This window comes from Kogia breviceps, chromosome 13 (genome assembly GCF_026419965.1).
Source record: "Kogia breviceps isolate mKogBre1 chromosome 13, mKogBre1 haplotype 1, whole genome shotgun sequence".
Taxonomy (NCBI): Eukaryota; Metazoa; Chordata; class Mammalia; order Artiodactyla; family Physeteridae; genus Kogia; species Kogia breviceps.
Genome location: NC_081322.1, coordinates 90,006,855 through 90,031,958, shown reverse-complemented (window position 1 = coordinate 90,031,958; position 25,104 = coordinate 90,006,855). Strand labels below are relative to the sequence as shown.

The 25,104-nt window shown below is 51.9% G+C and overlaps 1 protein-coding gene across 12 annotated transcripts in view; it reads right to left on the bottom strand.

Moving 5' to 3' along the window:
- AFDN (afadin, adherens junction formation factor) overlaps positions 1-25,104 on the bottom strand; it is a 135,974-nt gene that overhangs the window by 12,820 nt on the left and 98,050 nt on the right. For 7 of the 12 annotated variants that reach the window (XM_059082995.2, XM_067011148.1, XM_067011150.1 and 4 more), the window contains 8 exons: positions 23,675-23,761; positions 11,243-11,308; positions 10,984-11,057; positions 10,490-10,608; positions 8,914-9,108; positions 8,224-8,315; positions 7,706-7,891; positions 4,958-5,902 (listed from right to left, as the gene is read on the bottom strand). In XM_059082995.2, the coding sequence (XP_058938978.1) occupies positions 4,958-5,902; positions 7,706-7,891; positions 8,224-8,315; positions 8,914-9,108; positions 10,490-10,608; positions 10,984-11,057; positions 11,243-11,308; positions 23,675-23,761 (1,764 nt within the window). Of the gene's footprint in view, positions 1-2,838; positions 2,875-4,957; positions 5,903-7,705; positions 7,892-8,223; positions 8,316-8,913; positions 9,109-10,489; positions 10,609-10,983; positions 11,058-11,242; positions 11,309-23,674; positions 23,762-25,104 lie in introns of all 12 variants that reach the window. The other 5 variants (XM_067011143.1, XM_067011144.1, XM_067011146.1 and 2 more) reach the window with 1 other exon arrangement.

Below are 25,104 nucleotides of genomic sequence, written 5' to 3'. Positions count from 1 at the left end.
GCTGGCCTGCTCCCGCTGCAGAGACAGGTAAGAAGCGTAGCTCACAGCAGACGCCCGAAGTTCACCCAGGGCAACTGTTCTCCCCGACACAACCACAGGAACTTCGTGTTCTACTCCCAAACGCACACATGCTGCTTTGAGTGCGAACTCATTTCTCCTCCTTGAACAAAACTGACGCTTCCTGAAGGCGGGCTGGGCAGGGCCTCCCAGCTGAACGGGCGGAGAACACTGCCGCCTTCCGAGACAGGCCCCTCGCGGGCACAGCTCTCCGCCAGGGTTCCCACCGCTCCTCGCCTGAAGCTGCTACAGAGCTTCTAACTCAACTGCTCCCAGGCCTGCTGGACCGGGATGCTCCCGAGGGCTACGGCCAATTTCGACATAAAGGCCCAACAGGAAGGCAGCCCACAGCGTCTCTGCAAACACCCCCTCCCTGCTCTACCCAAGGGGGAGGGATTCTTCCCGTGAGCTGTCGGGTCACCTGAGACGGAGAATGAACCACTCAACTGGCAGCAGACGGAGCTGCGACGGGCCAGCTGGGAGAGCACTGGCCTCGGAAGCGTCTCCTTTGAAAGACGGCTCGCAGTGACAGTTTTACGAGCAGCAGACGTTTTCGTGAAGCACGAAGAATCCTAAGTACGAACCCAGAATGTTCTGGTCAGGATCTCGACTCTCAGTCTACACGACATTGGATACTAGGCCCGCCCTTCTCGTCTGCACACGTCTCAGGCTGTCACGACGGACGAGAGGGCCACGGAAGCGGTCGCCCAGCCGCCTAGAGCGGTGAAGGCTGAGCTCCCCTCCTGACTGCAGGGGGCAGGACCGGCTGCCCCTCAGAGGTCAGCAGGGTCAGCAGGCGCGGCCGCGGCACCGGGTGGGCCCGGGAGACGTCCCGCGGGCCGCGAGACCCGGGGCGCTTCTCGAGGGGCAGGGGGCCGCTGCAGGGTCACGGGGCTTCTGCGACCTGCCCGGGCCAGGTCGGCGGCGGCCGTGTGCAGGAGAGGCTGCAAAGGGAGCACGGCCGAGCCAGCGAGCCACTCTGCAGGTGGTCAGGCTCCCAGGAGGCTGGGAATCCCTCCGCAGGGAGGGGAGAGGTGCCATGGCAACCACGGGCTCCCCAGACTGGGCGACTGGGCGACTCCCGGCGCAGCAGGGAGGCTGCAGGTGCAGCAGACGGAGCTGCCTCGTAGGCAAGTGCAGGGGAGGCTCGGGTCGGGGAGGCGGTAGGTGAGTGCAGGGGAGGGGGCGCTGGGCACTCAGGGACCTGGGGACCAGAGCCTCCAGGGCAGCCTCGCCACCTCTCTGAAGCCCCCATTTATCCCACGCGTCACCATAAAAATCCCGGGACAAAGCCTAAGGAAAGGCCTTACAGACCGCACGGGCAGGGCCCTACACAAGTGCGCACAGGCCTGCACCCGGTGCCCATCGTCCCCGGGGGGCCCAGTGCCTAACAGCCCCCGGGACAAGGCAAGAGCTCAACCTCTACCGGGGAATCGGGCTAAGAAATGCTCGGAAACATGGTGTTTACAGTCAACATCAGCACTTGAAACAATTATCTTTTAAAGGAAGAAAAACCCCGAACTACGAACTACGCCTTTGAAATAAAAATCTTAGTGCACCCTTTACCCTTGGGTACCGTCACTCACCTGTCACCATCACGCACCCCCCCGGCCCCGCCCCGCCCCGACACAAGATTCTCTTGGGGCCGCAGTCGGCACATCTCAAAGCTGAGGCCCCAGGCCGCCTGGCCTGCACGCGTGTGACAAGGACCTGGTACCTGAAGAGACGAGTGGGACTGACTGGTGTCTCCCACCCCCTTCCATACGGACACCTTAACACACAGAGAGGCAGGGAAAGAAGCAGATACTTCTCATCTCTGTCTCATGCGGAGAAAAACGCAAAGCCCAGAAAATATGCCTCTCAGTCACAGAGGAGAGGAGATGTTTTCAAGAGGTTTCTTTCCCTTTGGAGTGACACTGCCATCGTGCTATTTAAATTGAAAAAAAAAGAACAAAACAAAACAAAAAAAGGAGGGCTGTTATTTGGTGAAAAGGCCATTAGAGTCAAACCTGGATTCAGAGATTTTTTTTTAAGTATTGTCAGATACTGGCCTTATATCATTCAAAAGCTGACTAACAATAAACGTTGACTTAAAGTCAGTATCAATACACCAGAGCGTGAATGTCTGGCAGATGACAGAGGTACCGTCCTCGAGCGTGAGGGGCACTAAATGACCAAATCAATTTCCCCAAGGGGGACACAGAACACACCACAGTTACTTACAGTAGAACGCGACCTCAAATATTTTTTGGCAATGAATTGGTATGGCCGATAAACTAAACTAAAATCATGTAGTGTTACTGAAGAAAACACAAAATAAATGTTTACTGGAAATTCCTCTCTCTCTACCAATAGACAGTTACATCTTAATTGGCAAACAATGTCAACACCAGTTGAACTGAGCTTCTAATAATGAATACTTAAAATGTACTTCTAATGTAACAAGAAAAAAATAGCTCACTCACTGCAAAATTTCTCATTTGCCTATGTATTTACGAGTACGTAAGCATACAGAGTACGAATTTTATGACTAAAACTGAGTAAAGGTCAAAATCATAAACAAACAGTAAGTAACACTTAAAAAGTAACAGAGAAAAGCAAAGAATAACTAAATCTACACACATTCAAAGGCATGCTTCTAGAGTCAGGGAACTACAGATCCTGATCTAGGACACCCCTGAGAACCAGATCTACTGAAAACATAAAACCACCACCACTAAAAGGAAAAAAAGGAAATCAAGACAGGAAAAAAGTACCCAAGGGAAAGAAACAAGAACATACCAAATCTAGAACAGAGATTGCTGGCATAGCAGTCTGCTGCAGGTAACAGAGAAGGAAAAAAAAAAGAAAGATGAAGTGTGAAAAAAAGTTTCAGTTTAGATCTGTATCCGCCACCAGCGTATCTGCGGTTCTCACGCTCCATCTGTGTTTGAAGGACAACCCAGTGAGAAAAGTAAGGAAACTACAGACCAATTTCCAGTACCCAGAAATAGAAAAATGCCCACCTGATATTAAATCCTTGAGCTTTATTATTAAGACACACAGAAACTAAAAAGAGTAAAATTTCCCTTAGCTCTCTTATTTGGAAACTAAGATATTAATCTTGAAATAAGTAATGATAAATACACAGCTACTCTAAACTATCATAAAATATCGTAATTCATACTAAGAGGCTTTGAAATGTTCAGTGTTTTAATCATTTGGAAAAACTGACAGACATTCAATAAAATGTTAGCCTTCAGAGAAAAGATTAATTATAGAAATATTGCAACGTGGTTTCTAACTTCTCCCTCAACAGTAAACGTTAACGATGTCCACTTGTTTACCACGAACATCAGCTTTAGATTCAGAGCTGAGGCTGCGGCAGAGGTAAGCCTTCTTGCCTCGCATTGTGGGGACAGAGCCCCAGGGCCACGGCCACAGCAGCCTCTCGGGGAGCCCACCTGCAGCGCGCCCACTAGGACCCGGCTGGAGCAGGGGTGGTGGCCGTGCCGGGCACACAGCTAACCACCTACAGACAGGCCAGAGTGCTGACCAGGAGATGGAAATAGTTCAAAGGATCCCTACGCTGAGAGTAATCAGTTCTTCATCAAACAGTTGCTCTTTCAAAGAAAACAGTATTGATGGTAAACACAGTTGTTCTTGAGGACGTTGACTAGTGATGACTTGGAAAATACTAATAAAACAATGTAATGTTTACCATTTAGACCTTCGCTTAAGAAACTTAAGTTTCCTCAGAGGGATTCCAGCTGAATTCTGGACCAAGTTACATATACGTCAGCTTTTGAACACGTAGCTAACAAGAAGTGCGTGCGGTGACATTCCGGGAAAATAATTCACAGAGCGAAGCGAAAAGGCATCACGGTGCCGGCTCAAGGCACTCACTGCCGAGGGTCTAGGGTTGAATTTCATCCTGAGCTGGAAAGATTCAAGGGTCTGACAGGACAGGAGACCTTTGGTTTACGTCTCCAGTACAGATGGCATCAGAGATGGAATTAGAAACAAAATCCAAAAGACAAAAAAAGGACATGCCCTTGGCTGTCTTTTCTCAGAATACTGCATTATATCTGGGAAAAAAAAAAAATCACTAAAGTGCATTAACATAAAATGGTCCCTAGCACTTGCTGCAAATTAGTACCAGTAAATGCTTCTCTGTCGACAACTCTCCTGACACACAGGGTAACAGAGAATCTCAGGTGTGGCATTTTAACAAGCGACTGCATTAAACTAATATAAATTTAAATTTTCTTCTTTGACTTGACACAAAAGGAGTAGAAGTTACTCTTATAACATGGAAAACCATGAATAAAATCCTAAGTTCTCACTCTCTTTAAGCTTCCACTGAAACAGAATTGCTTAGCACTTTAATAACACTCAGCGTCTCCATCTATCTGGACCATGACGGGGGACCTGAACCTGCACCTGTGAACCGCCCCTCTGCTACCCCCGGGGAGCACGGACCATGGAGACCAGGGGCCGCCCGTCCCGGCATGAAGCTTCAGGGCACAGCACGCCTGCCTGCCTCCGTGTGCCGTCGACGGCGGCAGAGCGGGGCAGTTAACAGCCGGTCCGGGCCACAGAGCCTGAGAAACGTTTACTCTGCGGCCGTTGAAAGACACGTTGCCAACCCCTGATCACGGTGATCACCGGTTATTAACGCGTCTTCTCCACCCACGTGCCAGCCAGACGGCCGCAGCCAGTGGGCGCCCCACAGCTGTCAAGCGCCGTCTAACCGCGCAGAACCAGCGCCTGTCCAGCGCGCATGGCCAGAGCATCTCGCCCCGGCGCTGCAGGACAGCAGCTCCAGCCACGCCCACGCCCCGCGGAGGCTGGGAGCCCGTGAGCCTGTGCCGCCCCGGGCCGCGTGCCCGCCCGCCCGCCCGCCCGCCCGGCCCGTTACCCGCGCTCTGCGCTCGGCCTCCAGGCGCTGCATGAGCAGCACGGTGTCCACGTCGTCGTCCTCCTCCTCCTCGTCGTCCTCGTCCTTCTGCTTGGACTCCTGCAGCCGCTTCTGGAACTGCCACTCCAGCATGAGCTTGCGCAGGCGGTCGCTTTCCTCGGCCGAGCGCTCGGCCTTGCCCTGCAGCTCCTGGATCTCGCGGCTCAGCAGGTCCACGATGTGCAGCTGCTGCTGCTTCTCCAGCTTCTCCCGCGCGTCCCGCTTCCAGGGGTCGGGGGACAGGCTGTCCCCCGAGGCCAGCTCCTCCCTGCTGACCGTGATGTACTGCAGGTCCCGGCGCTCGATGGTGCGCGGCTGCTGCTGGGGCTGCAGCTCCCGGATGACAGTGTCCGGGGCGCGGGCCCGGGCGGGGGCGGGCGCGGGCCCGGGGGGCGGGGCGGCGGGCCCGGGGGGCGGGGCCCCGGGGGGCGGCGCCTGCGCCCGCAGCTGGCCCAGCCTGCGCTCCTGCTCCCGCCGCCGGCGCTCGCGCTCCTCCTCCAGGCGCGCCTTTTCCTTCTCGTACCAGCGCTGCTGCTCCTCCCGCTTCTTCCGCTCTGCGGCCTCCTGGGCGCCGGTGGGAGGGGGCGGGAGGGGCGAGTCCGCAGGGACGCTGTCCCCTTCGGCGGCGCCGTAGTGCCCGGGGGGTGGGTCGGGCCGCACCGGCGGGGAGGCAGCTGGGGTCTTCCAGCGCCCAGGGCCGCTCTTGGTGAGCGTGGACGCGGGGGTGCCCGCCCTGGAGGGGGGGCCCAGGTGCTCCTGGCTGGACGCGCTGGAGCCCAGCGAGGAGCCCTGGTTCAGCCACACGTCGCCGCCGTCAGACCTGCGCTCCATCGCCGCCTCCACCCTCTGCCGCTCCAGGTGGAACCCGACATCCTCCCGGAGTTCCTCCTGGGACCGGGTCACACGCTGGAGAAAGAAAACGGGAAACCGCAATGTTTCAGCCACCATCAGAAGTTACTGAAGCACAACATCAACAGCTCAGGAGGACAGGAGCGTTAGGGAAAGTGCGCGGCGAGCGCAGAGGACGGGCTGAGGCTGCCCGCGCCCAGCGCTAATCCCGCGACGGCGCTTTCCCAGAGGACGTCTGTCTGTTACAAAGCTAAAGCGGAAAGGGGAAAGCGGCGCGTCCTCTCCGCATCAGTGGCCACGCAGCGAAATGCACGAAGGCTCGGGCTCTCCACGTCCTGCACCGTCCTTGTTCTGCGGCCTCACGGGCGCTGCACTGCGGTGCCAGACACGGGCTGACGCTGAGCTGAGGAGCGTGCTGAGTCACGGAGAACTACTTCTCTGCAGTGAAATTCTAATTCGCATTCAGACTAATTATCAAATCCTAGCCACGTGATCCATTCGCGACTTTCCGAGCCCTGCCAGCTGGCCACGGGCCCACGAGCGCGTCGCACAGCCGGGCACGGTGAGGAGGGATGAGCCGGTGCCCGGGTCTCAGAAGGCGGCGCGATGGTCTCAGGGACACACCCGCTGCACGTGCAGCAGACAGAGCGAGAGCACCTGCTTCCGAGGCTAGTCTTGCGCGTGCGAGAGGCATGTCTGAAACTAGCGTGATGTGACAGAAAATGACTTGCTACGATGTCCCAGCCAAACATTTTTCCAGCCCTATTAATGAGTAGAAATTGAAGACACACATCTGGAAAGTAAACTAGTTCCCTTTTCTCAAAAGGCACACCAAGAACAAAAAAATGAAACGTTATCACTTGAAAAACCAGCAGCCTGATAGAAACATGGAACATTTACTTTCCACATTTTCTCCAGCTCTGCTGTGTGTGCGGAAGCACAGCTTTCTGAGTACCGGGCCCGCGATCTGCAGCTCACATCAAAGCATGACGAGACTGCCTGCTGCGTGTGGAAGGCACTTCTCGAGTATAAAGCTTTGGGGCTCGTGCATCCAGACGACACGCCTGCTATAGCCCTCGCAGTCCAGTGATAACTGAGTCAGCCTTCGCTTCCCGTGAAGACTTCGCCTCGCTGCTGGTGCCCACTCGACCCCCCACCCCCGATAAGTCCTGTCAAATTCTCGGCCATTTCAACATCCACGTAAGTGACCCTTCAACTCCCTGGCCCTCCTCCTGTGCTTGTTACCCACGCTGGGAGGCAGAGGCAAACAGCACCCACAGGCCGTAGGCCTGCAGGTCCCGGGCGCGGTGCAACCCCCGCGCCTCCACGCACGGAGGGAAGGCGACGCGTGCCCGGGGCCGTCGCCGGGACTCCGGGCCTCGCTCACGCCGCCCCGCCGAGGCGACCCTCCTCGGGCCTCTCACCCTCCGGGCTCAGCTCAGAACCCAGCTCACGTCACTATGGTCTAGGTGAGCGTCCCACCCCAGCTCAGCTCAGCTTCAGCTTCGCGGGCGGACCACGGCCGTCTCAGCTTTCCCGGGGCCTGGAGCAGCCGCCGATGCGCGCCGAGTGCCGGGGCCGCCTCCTGCTTCCCCCGGCTGACTCCAGGATCGGTGAGCCTCGCCTACAGACCCTAGTTAAGCCTCCAGTAAGAGAGCAAAGAACCGCCTCTCACGCTCAGTACTCTCTCCTATGCCCTCTTTTCCTCAGCTGACCACAAAACCCATGAGAGGAACACAGAGAGGAACAGCGGCGGTGCCGCTCTGCAGAAAACGTCAGCTGTGCCCTGAAATCCCTCCGTCTTCCCACAAGCCGGCCCCCTTGAGGGCCGAGCACGTGCCGGGACGCCTCCCCTCTCACCTGGACTGCAGTGCTGGAGTGGCTGCTGTCCGTGTGCACGGGGGGCTTCTCCTCATATCGGGGCCACGGGTCCTGAGGAGCAGCCGTGCGGTCCTGGGACTTGGAGGCCGGGAAGGTGAAGTACTCCCTGGTGTAGGTCTGCGTCGGGATGGGGTAGGCCTCGGCTCGGGGCGGAGGGGTCTGCTCCTGCAGATGAGGAGAGGGAAGGACGCTGAGCTTTCCGCAGTCTGTACCACAGACCGATCTAATTTCCCATGACCTCTTTTAAAGTAGGATCGGCGTATTTTAAAAACGGTGTTAAAAATTTAAAGTGTTCGATCCTGTATTGAGAATAATTAAAACACATTTTATTCTGCCCCGACTTACTAATTTAAAGCTCATTTACCCATTATATTAAAAATTCAAAACCCAAACACTCAGGAACCAGAAACCAAGAGAGCATTTTCCTAGATAACTCAGGCCCCCTGGGGGAACCCAAGGGGCTGCTGTCGGAGCATCTGTGTGCTCACGTCTCAGACCTCAGCGCACAGGTTTCCAGTGGAGACGGACGTTATCTTGGCCGCTGTCCCCGAGGCGTAGGCGCCTTTCCCGCCAGGACTAGGGGGCTCATCTGTTGGTGGAAAACAGGAAAGAAAGCTAATGTTAAATAAACAAGCCCGACGTAACATCGCGAGAGCTCTTTACAGGCAGTAACCTCGCGCCGGGCGCGTGCACGCCGCCAGCGAGGTGTCGAGAGCACAGACACAGAAACAAGGCGCGTGGAGGTGAGGGCTCACCTCGCCCACTCCCGCCTCCTGAATCATCAAGAGCCTGGAGCCACGAAGCTGTATCTGCGAACCTGGTATCTGGGGCATGTCTCCTACCGCTGCTGCCTCCTGCTGACAACCCTTTCACACCATAAAGACCGTCTGCTGCCCCGTGGGGCATCCACCAACCTGTGCTCTTCCTCATCAGGGTACCTGCCCAGAGCACCCAGGAATCAAAGTTCCCGGACTAGTTTTTATTTCCTGTCAGCACCTCAGCTGTAGCATCTTTCATGAAAAACACATCCCAGTTGGCTCATCTACGCAGGTACTAACGTTCTTGGAACGCGCAGCAAACCCGGGGCGCGCCCCTCCCTCTGGCTGTGAGCAGGCACGTGGTGGGGGCGGGCAGGCGGACGGGGGGCGCGCGTCTCGACGCGAGAAGGGCCGCGAGGCTCCTCTTACTTGCGACGTTGGGGCTGGAGCGGTGGTCAGCCCTGTTCTTCATCAGCCTGTCATCGCCGGGCAATTTCTTTGGCTCACTGTATTCTGCCCAAGGCATCTGAGGGCTCTCCGGGGACCCGTTTTGAGCTGAATTATTATAAAGCTCAAAACCTTCACTCTTTGGTCGGGGTTTACCTGATCCGCGACGATCTGAAACTGAAATCAAAACACCTTCAAGATCTGTTCCTTTGTTCAAGATCTTAAACACTGTTTAGTTTTAAAGGAAAGGTGAGTCTACAAATATTTAAAATTCCACAAGTAAGAACCTGTTTTTACCAGAAGAAATGAGGTGATTTTTATAGAAAAGTAAAATTTTTCTAAAGAATCTCTAGGAAGTTTTCAAAGAAAGCAACATTTAAGGGTCACTGATGAGAAAAACTACTCTTTCAAAGCTCCTTTTCTCACAAGCTTACCTGCTTCAGGTAACAGGATGACTGTTAAAGTGACTTTTTTGGCTGAAACATAAATACACTTCCTTCACTTTTTAAAATGTGTATTAATTCTTTTAATCACTCAGGCCTGTCCTCATCGTGAACCGCTGTCACTGCTGTGATTACTCTTTACTTTTTAGCTTTCCGGTCCTCTCGCTCGATGGCCCTGACCTATTATTTATTCCAACAGTTTCCCTCGTTGGTCCTAAACTCATCATCTAGTTTGCTTCTTTCAAATGACTATAAACTAAGACATGAGACAAGCAATAGGCTAAGTATCACGTCATGAAAAAAGCAAAGCCACAGTGCCGTGCGAAGGCCTCGTGTCTGTCTGGTCCAGGCTCTCGGTGCTTCGGCTGCAGCCACCATCAGGCACTGGCTCCGGGGACGCACGCGGCCAGCCAAGGACACGCAAAGTGTGTGGTGACTTAGCAACAATGGGAATCATAAGGGTTTCCCCCTGGTTTCTCAACTAATTCTTTACAAAGCCCCACATTTATATTGATTTTATTGAGGTTTTTGATGCACCTACAAAACCATGGTTCCCACCAACAAATTATTTATTCAGAAACTGAGCTTTTTAGTTCAAGTGAACTCTCTACGTAACGATCGTGCCCTATCTCAGAACATGCCAGACTGAAACAACTATTCATACACACACGTGTGAACATTCCTTCGGGAGAGAATTCTACTTGTTCTCTGAAGGCTTTACATCCCGTGTTTGTTTGTCTGTCAAAGATGCAAAGTCATTCCTCCACTTACTACCAACCAAGTGCCCCGAGTGCTGGCCTGTGGACCATGGCGGGCGGGGGGGTGTCCCCCTGCAGTCACCAGGCGTGTGCACGTCGTCAGTGGCTCTTGGTGGGGGGGGCTAATAAACGACCCCCACCGTAGCGCGACTGGCCCCAGCAGCCCACGATCTAGTAACCCTGGCACCGTGCTCAGCCTCGCGTCCTTCTTTATTAAAACCGGGGTAATGACGACAGGGTCTGTGAGTATGAGAAGAGGCCACGATGGGGAAAAGCCTGGCCCACGGCGGGTGACCGGCGAGCACGAGCTACAACTGGGAGCAGCCAGTGGAGGCGGCGGCGACCCGCGGTCCTTACTTCTCTGCATCATGGGGGACGGCTGATTGAGCAGGGTGGCCAGACCGTGATAAATGGCGCCTTGCTTTGCTACTTCCAGCGTCACCACGGAGCTTGTCCTTGTCATCAGTTCTGCTGCCCTGCGAAGAGAGCATCGCAGCTGTAAGAGAAGTAATTCAGGCACCTGTCCTGCCACCACGGCAGCCTGTGGTCAGGGCGAGGCCAGCACGCCCGCCGGCCTCGCCCGCTGGCCTGAGTCAGTTCTGACCGACTCCCTCCCTCTGACTTATCAGTAAGAACAGTAGGGGATTTCCAGAAATTTCAGCAAGTGCTGAGAGTCAAAGAAACGTGTGCAGACTAAAATACATAATTTTCACGTACACTAAGACTTTTACACTTGGAGAGGAAGGGCACGGTTTTTAGCATGGTTTTTTTGTCTTCCAATTCCAAAATTTAATATGAAATATCCCTAAAAAGTGCTCTTCTTAAGCTTTAAACAAATAAAGAAACGATACCTTTCTTGAGAGAGTCCTACCAGACTCCGTCCGTCCACGCTGAGGAGCTGGTCACCTGCAGCCAGCCGCCCGTCCTGAACATCCCGGAAGGCACATGCAGGCAGGAGAGGGGGGACAGCAGAGGGGGAAGGGGGGAGAGGGAGCCAGCGGTAAGTTCGCTCAGACTCAGGTCTTCCACAAACTAAAACAGCCGGAACATCGCATGTCGTTTGTTAAACACACGACACAGAGAGCTGGCCGCTTTAAGAGTCATACCTACCACATCAGCAGCACCTCCTTTTACGACAGACTTGACATAGATTCCAAGCTTGTCTTGACCAGCACCCTAAACAAAAACAAGGTGGAAAACACCGCACTGAAAACACACAGTAAGAAACGTAAAAATAAAACATGCCTATAGATGACCGTAAGAGAAGTCTTCACGCTTGTTTTTACATGAAAATTAGAATTGCAAAAACTATATTAACAGAATTAACACTCCGGTAAATATAAAGAAACTAACAGGAAATGCACCTACTTTGTCTTTCCAAATTAAGAAAACCTAGTCCTGAGAAACCAGTCAATTACCAGTCAGCTGGTGAGGCTGCGACCTCGACCGACCTGCAGTCCTGAAGGCAGAGATGAGTCCTGACAGCACGAGCGTCCGCGAGCCCCGCTCGCAGCAAAGCACTACCGCTCACCCTCACACAAAAGCAGCTCACCGGAGGGTTTCTGCGTTCCCAAACTTACCCACCTCCCCTCACACCCTTACTCTTTCCACACATATAGTTTCAAATCTAACGCAAGAAAAACCTTCTTGTGGCAAACAAGAGGGACTCAGGTAGAGACGAGGATGCAGAAAACACTCTACACTGCCGCAATTAAAGGATCACGCGCTGTAACCCCGAGGAAGTCCTGAAGCTACAAGCACCAGCCCACGCAGCACGTGCACGCACACTCGCTTCACTGCACGTTACATCATGGACGGGAAAGGAAGCTCTGTGAGGCGGAGGTAAGAAATAGATACAGTTGCCTTACAGAATCGCCGGTGTTCTATTTGGACGTCACAACTACAAGGTAACATCAAAATTTTAGATAATTTATTAGGGCCACCAAAGGAAGCATTCGTATGTATGAAATGTCATTTGGATGTCACTACCGATATTCTACAACTGAGAACGTATTTCTCAGCTCGAACCTCAGTACTTATGAAATATTGTACCACAAAAGCAAAAATATAAGGTATCACAGAAAGATAAAGACAGCTCAACAAATGATTCAATTGACACCAATTCTCTGCAAGACTCTGGAACTCCCAAATTTCCACACGAAAGCTCCTTCTTCCCTTTAGTTAACACAACAGGTTTAAAGAGGCCAGTCTGACCGACCAGCACTGCCAGTGTCCGCCCTGCCCCCGCCGCAGGGAAAACCCAGCAGAGGTGCCGTTTTGTGAGCCTAAAAGCACCTACCACTTACCTCTTTCTGAAGACCGTACACACGGCCTCAACGCAACAGCTCCACTCCAGGTTTCCTGGGGTTACGTTACCTGGGAGCTGATTTGATAAAGGCTCTACGCAAGGTAAGTGAAATCCATATTCTCCTCAGCAGCTCCTGACCCTCTGGCTGAGGTCTCCCGACTGCTCCCCTCAAGACCCCTCTCCGTCGGCCTGTGTGTCCGTATGTCGACATCCACCACCCTGTCTCATTGCACGTCTCCTGCCAGGTCCAGACACCCAACCGCACGCCCCGAGGACTCAGCTGGCCCTTCTGCCTCACGTACAGAATTACTGGGGTACTGGAGAAGTGCTGTACTTTCGGGGGTACATTCGAAATTTCACACACGCACTCTACACCCACACGTGTGTGTGTGTACATATATGTATATATAATCATTCAATCAATGGGAGCTTTCTGAAGTTTAGCCTATCACTTGGCAAAAAAGCAATAATACACAGCTTTCATCTGACTTCCTTTACGCCAATATGGTTTCCTTGAACCCGAGGCCTAAGGTGCTCCGTGGGACGCTACTTCTAGGGCAGCCCCACTTGGGTCCCCCTCCTATATTACCTAGTTAAATGACTCCTTCAAACAATATTCTACACTTTGATGTAATCTATGATTAATTACCTAACTGGGCTGTTTGAATAACAACCACGGTCATTCCGCAAAGAGTCACTGAATGCCTGTACTACCCTAAGCCCTCTGGGTACGCGTGAATGAACAAAACAGACACCTCCCCACGTCCCCACCCCCAAAGGAGCTTATATTCTAGAGTAGTTTTCTTTGCGGTTGTCAAATAATATTTCTGAGCGGGGTACTGAAAATCCCTCGTTATCTTTTTCTGCAAACGCTGCGTGATTATTTCCTTGTAACTAGGCCAGATTTTTTTTTGGAAAGGTTCTAAAAGCATAGTTATTTTTTTCTTCTGCTCTATTTGACCAATGTGAAAGCAATGCTTCTCAACTTCAGAATCCCGGTTTTTAGTGTGAATGGACACACTACATTTTCACAAGCATTATTTTTTGGGAATGCAATGCTGTCCTTGTAATTGAGATAATAAAAATTATACTTTTAATAAGATAGTCAATCACCACTACCTTTGACAAAAGAAATCTCTAGCAGTAATACCAGTAAGACAGTATTTTTAGTAACTGATGTAAAAAAAACCCAAATACATATTTGGATATTTTAAAACAATAAATCAAGCCCTCCTCCCCCATTTCTGATATGAAAGATTATTATTAATTAAAAAAATCTCATTTATTTAGACAAATTAAAGTGATAAGAAAACTTTAATCTGTTTAAAGTCACAAAACAGAACGTGTAAGAACACCATGAAAATACTGTCCTGCTTCCTCCTGATAAACCAAGCACTTGCAAACGCGCTTTTCGCTGCGTGTCCGTCAGGGCCTCTGTTAGGCACCGCTTTCCCTCCAGGAAGATGCCCTGGCTGCACATCCACGATCAACTGTAGCTTCACTGCATTATTACTTCCTGAATTCAACCTCTTCATTTAGACCAGTAATCACACACCTGAGGGTAACTACCGGGTCGCTAGGATCTCACCACCGCTCTGTATTTTAGACACAACTAATACACAGGCTTAAATTCAGCAGACTCCATGTGAGCTGCAAGGAGTGCTGAAATAACCCCAAATCCTAATGTTTTTAAATAGATAATTTATTACACATTATATGCAATATGAAATTTAGTAAATCTAAGTTTAAGTATTCAAGTAACTGATCCTGTAATTTGATAGCATCATTAAAAAATTTTTAAATTGAAGTCACATCTTTAAACAAGCATCAGTTTCATTATAAATTTCAGAAAAATTCTGGCAAAATGAGGAAACTCTCCTTATGACTGACCCACCGGCCCCCTCCATCCAACCTGCCTTAGAAAATGCCTCTTCCGGAAGCGCATGCCTCCAACCAAGCTCTGCTGACCCAACAGGTCACCAGCTATCTGTCAGTGAGCACAAGCCTCCTGCACATGGCGCCCAGGTTCAAGTTCAAGCACACCACGCCCACCTGATTGCCCTGCACACACCCCCCTCCCACGCCCGGTGCCAGGTCCTTGCTTTTATTTATGCTGTTCTCACCACACAAAACGACTTTCTGATGCAATGGCTCTGCCAAAATCCTTTTATCACTGGATCGCTAGGCCCACCTGCCAGCCCAGTCACCTTGCCAAGGCCAGGCAGGATGTGACCTCTTGCTCGCTCATGTTCCCGTGGGGTTTCCTGTGTTCCCTCAGACGGTTGCAGGCGGCCCCTCCCCCAGCTCCCTGCGGTCAGGCTAGGACACCGGGGTCAGCTCCTTATTTTACAAACCCTCTCTGGGGAAATCCAGAATCTTAGCGAATGAACCGTTGGCAGGCTAAGAAGCGGCTGATACGTGCGCGTGTTATCTGTGAGCTGGCAACACGGCAGTGCGGAACTGCTGGTGTAAAAAGTTAGAAACCTCGAGCATTTCTGACTGTGACACTCGGATCCACCACCGTCAGGCGGCGGGTGATGAGGAAGGCACGGCGCTGAAGAACTCATGGACGCTACTGCCTCGCATGACGGGAAGTTATGTACATTCTAAGTCACAGCCGCTCCTTTTAATTCCAAGTAAGTTCAGTTTATGCTTCCTTTTGCCACAAGGAAGAAACGAGAGGTCATGATTATTAGAGATCTCAATTCAAGAGACCACGAGCATCTAAAAGCTCTACTGAAGGTTGGTCATAAAAACTGACTTTGGTTAAAAGTCATCAACAAAGCACCACGAAAAAAGATTATCTTTTTAAAAGACTCTCGGGGGTGAGGAGATACATAAGTAATATTCGAAGACGGGGTCCCCAACGCTGGGTCGCACGGCAGGAGGTGAGCTGCGGGCGGGCTAGCGAGCGAGGGAAGCTTCGTCCTCTGCTCCGGATCCCCCCACCACCCCCCGCCCCGCCGACCGCTCGCATCGCCGGCTGGGCCACCCCCCTGCCCCCGCCCCAGTCCCTGGAAAAACCGTCTGCCACGAAACCGGTCCCTGGTGCCAAAAAGGTTGGGCGATCCTCTGAGAGGTATCCGAACTTTGGTTGGCATCTGAATCTTCCAAATGTGGCCTCGACCTCGCACTATTTACCCCGCGAGTATCCTTGCTCAGCGGGGCACTCTGCCTATACGGCTGTCAGCGTGTCCCTGTCTGCAGACTGCCTGTCTCTAGGCGGAGGCCCTTCCCTCTTTCCAGCCTGGATCCCTCCCATCTCTCCTTATTTGAATCTTATCTGTACTTTGTGGGTAGCTCACGACTATAAACTGGCCATAAAAATCTGTAAATGCAACTGCTGTACAGATAAACTGCAGTTCCACCGGTAACTATTTTAGAAAAACAAAATCAAAGATGAGGAGATGAAAGAACTCTAAGGAATTTCTAACACTCTCTCCCTCTCTCTCTACAAAATTGACACGGATTGTTACTTTCCACCCCAAAGACCGCAATCTTTGAGCAACGCCGAGGTGATCCAAGGCCTCAATCTGGCCAGAGCAGTCCTGGCTGGAATGGCCCCCGTGACTGGGGAGACGAGGAGCTGGTGAGCTGTGTGGGTCCCGGCCCACTACCATCTGTACTGGGAACAGGTCAGCTCTTGGAAAAGACGTAATCGTCCCTTAACATTACAGAGCTCTCTGCCACCCATCCCATTTCATCTGAATAAAAATAAAAACGTTATAGATTACGATAAAAAAATGAATAAAACAAAATTTTATTAATTCCAGAAATATTAAACCACTTATGTCTTATTTTCTACACGATAATGCACACACTAGCCAGGTAAGACTGAACTTTAAAAAAATTACTAAACAAATTCTATTAAGTTCCTCTTTTATTTACATACACACAAAATTAAAATTCATTTTATGGTAATTCTACTTTTCTAATTAAGAAGTGAAAACGGAGTCCACAAGTTATACCTTTTTGCTGCTACGAATCCAGGCATCGCACCTGTCATTAGAAGAATGTAAATGGGCTTCCCTGGTGGCGCAGTGGTTGAGAGTCCGCCTGCCGATGCAGGGGATACGGGTTCGTGCCCCGGTCCGGGAAGATCCCACATGCTGCGGAGCGGCTGGGCCCGTGAGCCATGGCCGCTGAGCCTGTGCGTCCGGAGCCTGTGCCCCGCAATGGGAGAGGCCACAACAGTGAGAGGCCCGCGTACCACAAAAAAAAAAAAAAAAAAAAAAAAAAAAAAAAAAAAAAAGAAGAATGTAAAGATGAGCTGCCTCAGCACTGACCGAAAGCCAACGAGAGGAACGTGCGCAGAGAGCTTTCCAGACGCTCGCTCGTGAAGGCACGTTAGGCGTGTCTGGCGCGGCAGCTGCGCGGCCCAGGGGCTGCCGAGCGCGGGGACACGCGGCTCGTCCAAACCGGACTGTGTAGTTCAGCGCACAGTGCACCCAACTTCAAAGACTGAGTACGCAAAGGCAGAGTCTAAAATATCTCACTAACGACTTATACGACTACACGTGGAAATCGTAACTACATAAAAGACACACTATTAAAGTTAATTTCAGTTTCTTTTATTTTTTTAAATGTAGCTAATAGAAAATTCTGAATTACCTACACGGCCCACGTATTCTATTTCTATTGGACAGCACTGCTCTAAAACTATAAGCTTTTCATAGTATATCTACGTTATCAGTAACCAAAGATACTAGCAATAATCTATAATTATGCAGATAACTGAGTAAAAACAAGAGCTAACTGTAACACAATATATATGCTAGCATTTTACACACCGATTTCCAACCATGAGAAGAGAACCACAGTATAATAAGGAAACACATAAAGAGTAAAGTATTTTAAGCATTACTTGCTAGAGTTGTCTAAACCGGCATTTGAAGAGATGTGACTGTATTTTTGGTGCCTGTTACTTGTATAATTAAAATGAACAGCACAGGCATAACCGTTTGGAGCTGTCCACTCCTCACCTGAGAAGTCAAGTTCCTTTTGAAAAACCGTCTCTGGAAAGCACTTATATGTTCCAAAGGCATCAGGAATTATGAAGTTCACTAGATATGACTTTGGAATTAAATATTAAAGGTACATTTAAAAGAATCAAAACCCCATTTTCCCTCCCAGAGGCACTGAGGAGAGCCACGCGCAGGACAGCACTCGAGCTGCCGTTTGGCGCCTGTGGCCTTTAGCGTCACTTCGGGCCGTTGGAGAGCAGTGGCCACACACGCTGGCCAGGGGCCCCAAAGAAGGCAGAGGGCTGGGTCCTCAGTCCTGAAAAAAGCAGTTAAAGTGAAATGACAAAGGTCGCTCCTGTGTGATCTCAGTATTTAACCTTCAAGTGCGTCGCGAAGCTGCTTTCCTTTCCCTTCAAAGGGAGAGGGAAGGCTTGAGGGGAAGGAGTCTGAGAAGAGGAGGAGAGAAGGAAAGGGCAGAGGTTGAAGGGGGTGGAGCGACACCACACCTGGAAGTTACCTGCAGAAGAGGTCCACGAGCGAACGGCGGTCAGCTGACAAAAATGATACCCAAACAGAACGCCAGCCAGCAGAAGCCACACTGTGCTTTCCCCAGACGCACCTATCAGTCAGCTGCCTGTGTGTCCGATACGAACCGGCTACAAGTTTAGAAAAGGCTGCTCCCAAACATCTTGTTTGCTCTGAATCTTCTCAGGCACCTTGGGAAAGACTGAAGCACAGGTGCGCCCACCTCCCACTCAGAGAGGCTCAATCAGAAGGAACCCCGCTTCAAACATTCCAGCTGACTTCAAACATTCCAGCTGCAATTTCTGAGTGAGTGCGGGCGTGTGATGTGAGTTACAGCATAAAAACATCATTAAAACACAACCTCCACCCCCCACCCCACCCCCCCAAAAAAGGCAGCAGCAGGAGGAAGACAGACTGGCCAGCCCCAGCAGCTGAGCTCAGCCTATTGTTCCCGGCGGGGCTGGGCTGACCTGAGAGCCAGGAGTATTTCCAGCTCATCAGGCAGATTCAGTACAATGCTCTGCCCACCCACCCCTTTCTCAGTGTTTGGAGCGGCTTCAGTTCTAGTCAGACAAGAGTCCTGATTCATAAACTGCTGAAATTCAGACTAGAGTTTTAGAAACATCGTCAGGCTCTCTCTTTTTGGCAGGAGTTACCTTAGTCCTGAAACAGTCAGTTTGCACACTCATGCCTGAGACGCTCTCCACCCTAGCAGCCCGGACGGCCCCCGCGTGGTGGGCGCCCTTTCGGCCAGCGAGGCAGGCTCCAGGCTCAGCTCTGCCCATCTTCTACGGTTTGCATAAAGCACAGACGAACAACACTGCGTCATCCATCTTTTCACTCTCCATAAAGTAAAGGAAGCAAACCACACTGATTCGGAACTGGGCCCTACAGATGGGCTGCAGGAGGCCTTGGAGCCCGGAAGGGTGGGCGCATGACCCAGGGTGCGAGGACGGTTCTCCAGGGTGAAGGGGCAGCTTCCCCGGGAGCCTCAGAGCTTCTGTGGCTCAAGAGGAAGACAAGGAAGGTGACCCATCGGTTCCTGCACAGCTCAGGCAGGTGCCCTGGGGCCGTCTGGGCCTCGCCAGCCTGGGCTGCTCCACAGCCAAACCCTCCACCCGGGGACGCTACAAATACTGTCGTTCTCTATGTGTACCAACCACCACGTGAAAAGATGGCTCTGCTTTAGAGAGTTAACATGACTCTTCCGATTACATTATTTTAATAATGTAATTGAATTCCGTTATTTCGGTCGACCCAAGAAGTTTGCACGTAGGCTGTTACTGTAAATGTATAGGTAAAACATTGTTCTTTATTTATATAATTTACTATTAGGACAGAAATATAAAACATTGTTTCCAAATTCATAAGCAACAGCCATGCAGGGCACTCGGTCGTTTCGCACAACTTAACGGAAAGTTATTCCTGGCATGTCCACGGGAGAAAACTGCAGTCACCTGGTACTCAGTTCCTAAAAGGGAACTGAGAATTTCCTACCTCATTTGTTTGACTAGGTCTTTCCCACCTGGTCCCAATAAGGTCACTAAGGAACACACGGTGAAGGTCTCAAATTCCTTAAAGGACTAAACTGTAGTTCAAACTCACTTTTCAAGTGGTGAAAAGGCAGTATTATCAACAAACACTGCTTTTATCCTCTCCTTTTTAAGGCACAGGAATTTTATTTTGTGTTTTAAGCTAACTAAGATTTAAAAACTTAAAAACCGTATACAGTCAAAGCACGAACTAAGATTCCATTAACCATTCATTTTTAAATAAAATAGTAAAATATCCTAAGTACCTTCCATATTGTCACTTTTATGTTCTGTTTTGGAGAAAGCCTGCAGTAAAAAGCACCTAAAACGGCCCAAAAGAAGTTGCATTGTGGATATTCTTGCATGTCCTTGGCAAATTCTACAGCAGTAGCTACCAATATTTCAAGCAACTTTCACTATACTATAACCAGCAGGAGTAGATTGATGTTTTTTTCTTGTATAAAAAGTACGTAGAAGCCTTACAGTTTCACGAACCTCAGGAATCCATCGTGCTGAGCTACAGAGCAGTAAACATCTGGGTATGTAATTACGAGCTCCCTTGCACGGTTGCCTCACGGGCAAGTGAAGCCCGGACAGGCTGAAGCACGTCACCGTGGAGGGGAAGCAGCCTCTAAAGATCTTTGAACATCCACATCCACCACAGCCCCCGAAGAGACTCACCACAAACTCTGCTCTTCCAACAACAGAGAGCCACATTTTGGTCTCTCGGGCGCACCAGCGTCTCCAGCTGAAACACAACTGTCTACTTCCCCCGGTGGCAACAGCAGCACACAGCCGGCCTCTCCAGGCTCGCCACCACGAAGCTGAGCTGGACGCCGCAACCCGGGCGGCATTGAGCAACTGCAGCGAGACCGACGCAACACTCGACTCTTACGTAACCGGGCAAGCTCAGATTTTCATTTACTTTGTACTTTATTAAACTTCAAAAAGAGCTAGAAAAATAAAAAGGAGGGAACGGTTTCTATTTTAAAAATCCAAATTAAACAGGAAGCACTGTGCCGGCCCTCAGCTGAGTGAGAAGTAGCGCCCCAGACTTCCCCAAAGCGGGGTTTCAGAGTGGACGGCGCACGACGGTTCCAAGGCATCTGGATTCCATAAAACAGCCGCAGCCCTTAGGGGCGTCGGCGGGCTGACATCAGAACCCTGCCCAGGCTTACGGCCGCGAGGCCACATGCTAATTAGGAAGAAGTAAAGAAGAACGGAGCCGAACACAAAGGCTGCGACAGCTCACAGAAAAGACCACAAAACACACAGACGCAAGTGAGGGGGACGGGGGTAAAATTTAGTACAGCGGCCTGCAGGCTCTTCTGTGTTTAACAAGAACAGAATGACAGATGATGGCGTCGTGTGGCCATCAGGGGCCAGCTGCAAACACCCCACAGGCTCCTCTCCCCGAGACTCGAGGTGCGGCCACGCCGAGCATGTGGCGGGGAAGCGCTCTGCTCCGGGCTGCACGCGTGCAGCGGGGGCGAGTCTGGGCCCGGGGGGCCCCCCACGGAGCACGCCGAGCTCTGTGAGCAGAGGCCCTGCGCCCCGGCTGCCCGCACTCACTGCACGGCCTCGGAGGCTCCCGAGGCCGCCTGCGCTGTCACGAGGGCTGGCAGAGACATAGCCGGGCATCAAGCACAGAGCGCTACTTCAGCAATGAGTGTCCATTACAGGACTTGCTCCCTCTTGCTCAACATTGCTTTGCGAGCGCCGACGAGACCGCAGCTCTGCTGGAGAAAAAGCCGTGGAGTCCACCGGTGAACCGTTAGAGCGGCGTCCCATTTTAAGAACAGACACCGACACGCTTTCTCATGCCTGAAAACGGCACGCCGTCCGGTCACTAGAGCACGCTCTTAGCCCCTTAGAGCAGCCCTACGCCTCCGACCCTCCCTCCGAGTTCCGCGCTCAGGTGTCCAGCGGTGCATGCGGTAACGCGCTCGCTTGCCTAGCTCAACAGGCATCCTCCCGGCTCTCAAATCTAACACGCTCAAAACTGACCTCTCGATTCTCTCCCTGCCAGAACGTGCTCCCTTTCAGGAGCCCCACCTTCAGTAAACGCTCCCACACGCCCGGCTGCTGAAGAAGACCCGGGATACGCTGTGATATTTCCCTCTCCCACTCACTGCATACACCCAGTTCAGCAACCGAGGCGAAAGCTGCCACTCAACGGATACACATCAGCGCCCAAGATGCACCAGAAGCTGGCAGCCCTGCGGTGGCGGACGAGCCAGGGCCCGGCTGCCTGCAGGGGTGTCTGTCCCAGCGACTCCACACTGACCCATATGAGTAAACGTGCTGCCGCGGCTGCCCGGCCTCCGTCACCGCGGCCGCCTCCTTCCCCCGCTGAGCGGACACTCCTCCCACTTGCAGAACCAGGCGTAGCTCCCTCACTAGCCCCTGGCTGCACTTCTGAGCCCCTCGGGCCACGCTCTCCAAGGCAGGAAGGATAAACTCTCAGGACTGCACTCCGATCCCGTCTTACGTGAGCCCGTCCGTGGCTGCTCCCTCTGAAGCCCGCAACGGCAGCAAAGCCCCCGGGCTGCTTGGAATCAGTCTCCTGGGGACCCGGCCACACGCCTGCCCGGCCACTGCCCTGCCTATTTCCCGCCGTGACCACACGCCCGCGGAGCAGAGTGTCTGCCCGCCTGGGCCGCACGGGGGGCCTGAGGACCTGTTCCAAGGCGTCTGGTCTCGCCTGCTCTCAGGTCGCCTCCAAGGGCTCCCCTCGCCTCCGCGCTCCGGCCCCGGGGCCGCAAAGTCTGTGCCCGCCCCTCCGCCAGGCTTCACGGGTCACCGACCGAGGTCCAGCGCACGAGGCATCTCCTCAGGGGGCCTTCACTGCTCCCGGCTCCAAGCCGGAGGGGAGACGGTTTCCGGTGGCTGCTCTTCACCCAACCCCAGCCACACACCTGGGGCGACGGAGCCCTGGGGCTGGCGCCCTTTGCTGCTGCCTCTCACCAGCAATAACCACAGGCACGGGAACGAGGCTGGACGGTGACTCTCCGCCTGGCTCCTCGTCCTAACTGCCCACGGACACCTGGCCGTCGGGGGAGGCCAGACGCCAGCCAGAGGGTGTTTGGGGGGCACCCACGCGGGGCCTCACCCTCCGCTACACTCAGGACTCGGGCCAGGGGGAAGGGCCCAGAGACACTTAAGTAGATCCAACTTAAATGTACAGAAAACAGAGAGCTTTGTATTGAAAGAGGTTAAGGGGAATTTCAAATCTCAAGTAAGCCAAGTATCTGAAATAAGATTTTTATATACATATATACACGTAAAAATCAGAAAATATGGGGGGGTGGTTTTTTACATTTTTCCTGTATACTGGAGTGTGGTGGGGTAACTTTTATCCTAATAATTTTTTTCCCCTGAAAATGGGCATCTGACTCGGTGAGCAAAGAGGAGAACAGTCTGCAGCGTGTAACCTCCCGCTCACATCCCCCAGTGTTCTGAGCCGTGGGCCCACCCGGTCACGACGGGCTGGAAACGCGGCCCACGAACAGGACCGCGTCGGAAGGGCTGAGCGTGAGTCCTGGCCTGCGAGGCTCTGGCCTGGCTCCCTGGCCTCCTCGGGTGAGCCCAGGTGATGCACTGCTTCAGACCCAGGCTGCTGGGCCCCAGAGCACACCTGCCTTCCACGTGCTAATACAAAGGTTCAGCTCCTCTGGCTGCTTCAGTCCCAGTGCTGTGCTGCCTCCTGCACACCAATGCCCCAGAACCTCGCTTTCACCAGGTCCCTTTTTGTTCCAAACCCTTTCGTTTCTCTGAGAAACAGAACACCCCACCTGTCAATCAAGAGTCTTCAAAGTGAGCGAAGGCCCCCTCTCCCCTCACAGGGCCGTGCCACGCGGCGCTCCCTTGCTGCGGCTCCCGCGTGGCGCACGCGGCGCACGGCTTGCGGCCTCTAGGGCTCCCGCTGCCAGGAGCTGCAGCCTGCGGGGGGCCGGGGACGCGGGAGCAGGGTGTTGGGCCCCTCCCGCCCTGGCTCCCCAGGAGTACCGCCGGCCCAGCATGGGGAGCCCGCACCCCGGCCCGTCCGCGTAGTCACCCCGGGAACGCAGCGAGCCCGGGGCTCCGTTCCCACACCCTTGCCCCCGCCCCCGCCCAGACGCAGAGCTGGACGCACAGCTCGGCCCCGACAGCTGCTGGCCCAGGACTTAAAGCATGAAGGCTGGCAGCTCTGCCACCACCTGTCCCATCCTACCTTTGCCGCGACAATGCTAAGGCCCATTCCGTTCTGCTTTTTGAGGGTCACTGTGATTATTTCAGGTTCTTTCCTCAGAGGCTGGGCCTAAGGGATGGAAACAGAACTTTACCACAGGCCCGAAATGCAAGTACCGCCATTCAGTCACTCGTTTTCTCTCCGGTAGTGGGGAGAGGAAACCCAACAGAGAGTGGAAAAGGAAACAGTAAAAATCAATGAATACGGATACTCCTCACGGAGCAATCTGGAAAAGTAAACACCAATAGTCTTGACTCCAGAGCCTTAAAGATGAATCATCACAGATGCCATTTAAATGTTATTTAAGGAACTTAATTTATAAAATAAAACTAACCTTGCATTACTATCACAGGAGAAAAACCTGATCATAAAGAGAAAATTAAATTTTTACTTTATTCTCCTTCAGCACCAATTACTAGGTGTTTTTTAAAAAAGGAATTTACACTTACTTTACGCTATGGGGAGGACTGCAAAAACAGTGATGACAAGGATGATCTCACATCTCTGTCTCTTGGGAAAATTCGACAGCAGAAATACAGCAGCCACAGGCTTCGACAGTGGGACCCAAAGTTCCGCATTATTCTGTGAAGCCCGTGGCTGGGGAATAAGTTACCTACCGACCAATAAGGCCAGTTTTTGAACAGATCGACAAACAGATGAGCAAGTCAAATTAGCCACTGAAGTTACATGTCCTGTACATGTCAAAACGTCATGTGAGAGTTAACAAAAGTCAAGAAGAGAATTCCCAGCACCCACGGAGGAATTTAGTTGGTTACATATATAAGTATGCAGGCACATGGCCCGGAAGTGCTGACTGTACACACGGCTTGTTAATTTAGAACCAAAGTCTGGATGAGAATACTTTAAGGGAAATAAACAGGATTAGGTGACAAAGCTTTTTAAAATATAAGACCTGAAATCTCAGGGATCCATGAATAAACTAGAAAGTTGAAAAAAATCAGTGATTCCACCTAAGGTACTTGTTTTTCTATAAAATCTGGGAATTAGAAATTGCTGCTGTTACTTGCTATTAGCAAAACAACAGCTAATAAAGAGTATTATTAGCGGCACATTCACTGTATCAGTAGTTAAATTTGATCTATTTGGTGTAACGGCAATCACCAACTAATTCAATTTTTGGAGATGCTCAAATCTATGAAGTTTGCTACTAAGCAAAAATAATTACTTTGAATTTAATATACAAAACACACATCACACTGTTCACCTTACGTTAAGTGTTTTCTCCTTACACAGTCCTGTTTTCTTCGAGATTAGGTAAGTACTAGGCACAATGGTATAAGTCAGGACACCACAGGGAAGTTTCTAAAGCTTCCGAAGACCTGTGGCTGTTTTTCATAGACGAGCACCCCCGAACCTCGGCCCGGGCACACTGGTATCCGGGCCAGGGGACT